Source organism: Capricornis sumatraensis, chromosome 17, assembly GCF_032405125.1.
Source record: "Capricornis sumatraensis isolate serow.1 chromosome 17, serow.2, whole genome shotgun sequence".
NCBI lineage: Eukaryota > Metazoa > Chordata > Mammalia > Artiodactyla > Bovidae > Capricornis > Capricornis sumatraensis.
In genome coordinates, this window is record NC_091085.1 from 77,502,824 (window position 1) to 77,509,191 (window position 6,368).

The 6,368-nt window shown below is 38.1% G+C and overlaps 1 protein-coding gene across 1 annotated transcript; it reads right to left on the reverse strand.

Moving 5' to 3' along the window:
- Positions 1–3,417: 3,417 nt before the first annotated feature.
- Positions 3,418–5,049, reverse strand: ZNF280B (zinc finger protein 280B). Its single transcript, XM_068990143.1, has one exon. The coding sequence runs from the start codon at positions 5,047–5,049 to the stop codon at positions 3,418–3,420; it is 1,632 nt and encodes a 543-aa protein (XP_068846244.1).
- Between the last annotated feature and the right edge of the window lie 1,319 nt (positions 5,050–6,368).

The following is a 6,368-nucleotide window of genomic DNA, read 5'->3' on the forward strand; positions in this document are numbered from 1 at the left end:
GAATAATAAAACAAGAGCTGCTTCTTGGAAAAAGTAAATCAGAAACATCGACACACCTGTGGCAAATCTAATAAGGGGAAGAGGAAGTTAACTCCAATACTAGAAATGAGAAATGGAATGAGATTCTAAGAGGATAATATTCAACCCTGAGTGGAATTACTTTTGTTTCAGGAAAGGTCCAGTCAAGCAAAAACCTGGGGAAAGAAAGGGAAGAAGGAAGGAAAGAAAGAAGAAAAGAGATAGGGGAAGAAAGGAAGAAAAAGAAAGTAAGGGAGAAAGAAAGAAAAGCAAATGTCTCAACAGATGTTGTAAACTATCCAATAAGACAATTCTCTTTAAATTCTAAAAACAGAAATAGAAATTTATTAAGCCATATAGTCATTGCCTTTGATGGTACTAAGAACAAGAAAACCCATTTACACATCCCTGTTTAGAAGTCCTGGCCAACACAATAAGATTATATAAAAAAATCTAAAAATATGCCATGTTATTTGTAAAAAGACAGACAGCAGAAATAATTTTTAAAAAACATTTTATTTCTATAAATACTAATTTTACTTACAATTTTTTGGCAACATTAATAAAATAATAAACTTTATATGAAAGAACAAGCAAAATAGACAAGGAAATTCACAAAGGGCAATAACAAAATAGTAATCTTGACAGATATTCAATATATTTGTAAACAAAACAAAGTGACATTGCCTTAAAAAAATATAGAGGTATCAATAGAAAAACAGAGAAAGCTCCTGAAAGAACTCAACTCACTATTAACTATCTTTTATTTGCAGGCACAGAAACTGACTCAAGTTAATTCTAAGATGCAGAGCCCTGATATTATTATCTCTTCTCAGTTTGTTTGTTTGTTTGTGAAAATCTAGGAAATTTAGGCTGGAGAGGGAAGAAGAGGGTAGAGACTTAAAGTGCCTTTAAGGAGGAGGAGGAAAGGGAGGGGGTTGGAGATTTCATTGTGTGATTTTAACATTGGCGAAGTTCAAACAAGGGAGGCAGCAAGCCATGCAGGCCTAGGGGAAGAGCGTTTCCAGAGGAACAGCAGTTGCAAAGTCTTTGGATCGGGAAGAAATGGAATTTGCTTGAGGAAAAGCAAGGCCAGTGTTGTCAACAACAGTGCACCAGTGGGGAAAATAGGAGAGTAGAATGACAGAGAACGGAAGAGAGGAGGTAGTCAGGGACCATATCACTGGAACCTTTTTAGTTGGCAATAAATAACTTGTACTCCTTAGGAGCATACTTCAGAGCAAACAACAGTAACAGTGTTGATAATACTAAGCAACAATAAAAACACGTAACTAAAACATTTCATATTTTTACTATAGAAATAGAATAAAGGAGGTAAGTATGCAAAAGTCTGCACATTTATTTAAACATAGAAGTTTTCACCTGAGACCAGAACACACACACAGACACTCTTTCTACACACCTAAAGAAAGTGGTTTAAGCTGACACTTAGCAAAGTGCTTTGGCCCAAGCAAACTAACTGGAAAGGCCTAAATATTCAAAGTGCAAATCAATCAATCAAGCACTGAGTAAATAAATACAACAGAATTTATACTCTAAATTACCTAAAATGCAGACAATATGCTCACTACAGCTTAGTCATCTGTATCCTTCCTCTCCAGCTCTGAGAGGGACACCAACCCCTTGGTGATTATCACTTTCCAGCATTGTGTGAAAGCTTAGAGAATTTACATAAATTGAGGAGGGAGAAAAAAAAAAAAGTGGAAAGAGACAAAAAGGAAGAGAAAGGAAGAGGAAACGGAGAGATTTCTCCTGGCACAGGCCTACAGCCAGGATCCCAGGTTCCTTGAACGGTGCACAGAGATTGCTAGGTATCTGCCAGAAGTGGAGAAGGGATGGCATTAAAACATGCCTAAGGAGACTCAACTCCAGGAACCAACGGAGGCAGCCAAGTGTGCTGATGTTCAGGAACCAGTACTTAGAGGGTACCCCGCAGGTCTGTGAAAGAGCCCTTGGAGACCGCAAGAAAAAAGGTGTCCACGAGTTTAATCACAGATTAGTTGGATAGATTAGAGGAAGGATAATAACTCTATGACCCGATAATTACTGAAATAAACGAGACAATTCCTGCACATCAGACTGTGTCAAGTAAGACCGAAAGTATCAGTTTGATAAATTGGGAAATTACACACTCAAAGAATTAACTGTTAACTGTAATACATTCGTGTCCAAGGCAAGATAAGATACAAAACTGAAATCTTCACATGTTCAACTAGGGTAAGACACATGTAACTGGAAAAGGTAAGGAAAAGTTCTATAAAGGGTTTAATCACCCTGGACCATTTTTATCCACTACATTTACTATTCTTGGACAACTCCATTGGAGCTTAAGGGTAAGAGAACTCAATTTACCCCAATTCATAAACTGAACAGACTCCCTGTGTTTGACCCTTTTCAGTTAAAACTATGGGTCCAGTACAAATCAAAGTGGACGTCAAGGCTTTTTTCCTTGGGAATCTTAACTTGCTTTACTACTGTGTCTGAGACAGATATGGCTACTTCACTGTGACTAAAGGCCAGCCAAATGGGAAAGGGGACAGAATGAATCAAATTCCCCTTTTGATCACTCAACAGGAGGTCCACAGGCACCAGGCCTCATTCTATTATCTCTGCTTCTCCAACTGCAGTCAATGATACACAGGGCCTGCTTGATGCTTGCAGGAGCCCCTCACCAAACACAAGCATTTTAATGGCTGGCTTCCTTAGCTGTCCCTGGGCTAAGTAAAGACACTCTGAGACAGTGTTCCTTCTGGCTTGGCTCCATGCCTGGAGTGAATGTGTGCCTCCTACTCAACCGGGACAAGAAGCCACAGCTCTCCGCTGACTAAATCCCCTGTGTCTGGTCCAAACTCACATCACAGCTTCTCCATCAACTTCTCCACACCAGGCTTTTGGAGCCAGGTTATCTTAGATCAGCATAACAGAGGCACTTCGGAGAGTTCAGCAGCACACAGGACCATACCATAACAAAGCCATTCCAATCTGGCTATATAGTTAATACTGAGATCTTCAAGGCATGAAAACAGTTGAAAATTACGTTGCTAAAACACTCTACAGACTATATGTATAGTAGTGGTTTCGAACATACAAATAACATGAAATACCAAAATAAATAGGTTGTTACTTTTCCTCTCTCCCCCTCATTCTCTCTCTCACACACACACACGCACGCACACATACTTTTTACGTGTTAAGACAATTATATGAAAAACAGGTAATATATTTTTAAATAACATCTTAACATTCAAACAAAATTGTACTTCATGAATTAAAAAAAAACACACAAATTACCCATTGGTTTCACTATATTTGATACTATTGAATAATGCTATAATTTGGATTTTTTAATTGGGTTTTTAACTTTGACTGAAAGTAGAATTAACGGGGTTTTTTTGAACTCCTACTTTTAGATTTGGGGGGTGATGGTTCAGAATCAGCTGTGTTCACAGTAATGGATGCTACTTCCACCAATCCTGGTTGCAGAGGTTCCAGTGATACCTGGATAACAACTTTTGTTTCAGGAGGTAATCCTTCTAGCTGCTTAGGCTTCTTAAACATTTGATGACACTGGGTCTTGTGCTCCATTTTCTCTTTGAAAGTTAAAAACTGTAGCCGACATTTGGAACACTGGTGAAAACTCTTTTCCCAGTGCCCTCTATAATGACACATGTATGGTGTTGCAGTTTTAAAAATTTTGAGACAAAACGGGCAAAGCAAATTCTTAGTGTTTCCATGGTATGCTCTGAAATGTGCATCCACATCCGCAAAGACTGATGATCTGTAATTGCAAACCTGGCATACGTAGGGCATTTCACCAGGCTTATGATTGTCTTTCATGTGCTCTAAGAGAACCTGATCTGTCTCAAAGGACAATTCACAGATTTTACAGACTGCGGAGGGCTCCTGGGAAGTGTGGACACTTTCAATGTGACACTGCAGCTGGAATGGGGTGGGAAACTGGCGGTGGCAGTGCTGACAGGTGGTGTGGTTTTTCCAGCTGTCACCTCTCTGCCTCTCAAGTTCCAAATGGTGCTTCATGTGATTCATAAACTTGACATTTTTTAGAACTTTCAAGCAGCTGAGGCATTTAAAGGCTGTGTGAGTCTTCGGTTCTGGCTGCCCATCTCCTATATGCTGTCCATAGTAGAAGTCACGAAGTAACACAATCAGATTTCCTTCTGTGGGATCAACAATCTTGTTTGGACTTGCTAAACTTGGAAAGTCAGTTTTTGTCAGTCCATTTTCCCCTAAAGGACTTACAGGCTTGCAATGAACACTGTCCTTTGGAAAAGCTGTTGGACAAGGTTCTCCATTCTGAACATGGCTTAATGAGGTATGAACACTGTCTGGTGTACTTTGCTCAGTAGTCACTGTACGAAAAATACCTGAAGGGGACAAAGCTATAGAATGTTTCCCTGTAATTCCATCACTGAGTTTAGGCCTTTTGGGATTTGTGCTATTTGTTTCAGAACTGGAAAGTCGCTTTGATACACGAGGACTTTTATTCATATCTCCTGCAGAAACTGCTGTTTCTACTGGATGCTGCAATGAACTGGTGAAGGTAATCAAAGGAGAACATAACTCTGAAAAGCTATTAGGCACTATTTGTGGCAAAATATTTTTATAAGCAGGTTTAGACAAAGGCTCAATAATAATAGGACTATCTGTTGATCTTGATTCAGAGTCAGAAACTGGCAAGACAGTCTTTGCTTCTAATGTAGGAGTCACATGACTAACAGGCTGTGATTTGTGAGCATTATCTTTCCTGAAGTGACCATACCTTTTTCTCCTTGAACAGGAACCTGGGGTAACTCTGTTCAATATGTTTGAAACGACTGGTTTTGAAGCTGAGGTCATCCCAACAAAGATCAGATCAGCATCTTCATTTACATGTTCCACTCCAACAAAGATCAGTTCAGCATCTTCATCATCTACTTGTTTGGTTTCTCCTACACTTTTCTTTGGTTCTGGCTCTTGGTCTTCTTCACATAACATACATGGTGGTTCCATATTTTAAATATTTTTTTATTCTTGGAGGGTGTGGCCACAAGTCCCAGTGCTTCCTTTATACAAACTGCCACCTAAGTATAAACATACTACATATTAGTTAAGGACAGAAAAACGTGCTATTTGATTATCTCCAAAACTCTAGGGTAATTATAAACACCCTTATCTTACAGACAAAGACACTGAGTGTCAAAGAGACTAAATGACAGCTGAAAAACCTATGACTACAAGTCTACATGACTCTAGAATCATAGCTTTGTCCCATGCTGACTTTAATCTCTTCTATTTAAAAAAAGAAAAAAAAAAACCAACACCACTGATCATTAGGTGAAATCACATGTAAAGGACGAGTATTTTTACAAAAGCACTATTGTACAGTGTTTAGAAACATGGACTTCAGAGTCAAAAAAGATTAAGCTGGAATTCTAAGTTAACCACACACCAGCTGCATCTTTTTGGGCAAATTTATAACTTTTAAATGTGTTCCTGTATCTAAAAGACAAAAATGCTTATTTCTTAGACTTAAGGTTAACAGCTCTTTTTAAAAAGCATCAGCTATTCAATAGCATCTTGTTTTGTAGTAAAATTGGAAGACAATGTATCTTAAATGCACATCACAACTGATTCACAAATACTAATTTCATAAATGTTACTACAGAAAATAGGTAGCAAATTCAAAGTATAAAGTATCTATACATAGTCAACAAACAGCATAATTCAATGTCAAGCACTTAATACAGGCCTAGCAAATTGAGAATGAACTCTCTTGATAATCTCACCCCAATTCCACACTGATATATCCTAAATTCTCCCTCTAATCCTGACTAAACTGATATCCAACAATGCTTCATCCTTCACTCCACATGTTTCTTCCCCACATAGCAGGCAAAGTGATGCCAGTATTTCTCTAATACCAATATCAGGCAGAGATGTCACACACACACACACAACCGATATCCCTTATGAATATAGAGGCAAGAGTCCTCAACAAAATACTGGCAAACAAAATCTAACAACATATAAAAAAGATTATATACCATGATCACATGGGATTTATGGAGGTATGCAAAGTTGGTTCATTATATGAAAGTTAATCAACATTATGCCATTTTAATAGAATAAAGGACAAAAAACACATCTGCCTGCAGAAAAAGCATTTCCCTGAATCCAGCACCTTTTCATAATAGGGGTTAAAAAAAACAGTTAATAACTAAGAACAGAAGAGAATTTCTCAATCAAAGCGTACCTGTAAAAGACCCACAGCTAACATCATACTTAATAATGAAAAACTGAAAGCTTTCCCTCTAAGACTGGGAACAACA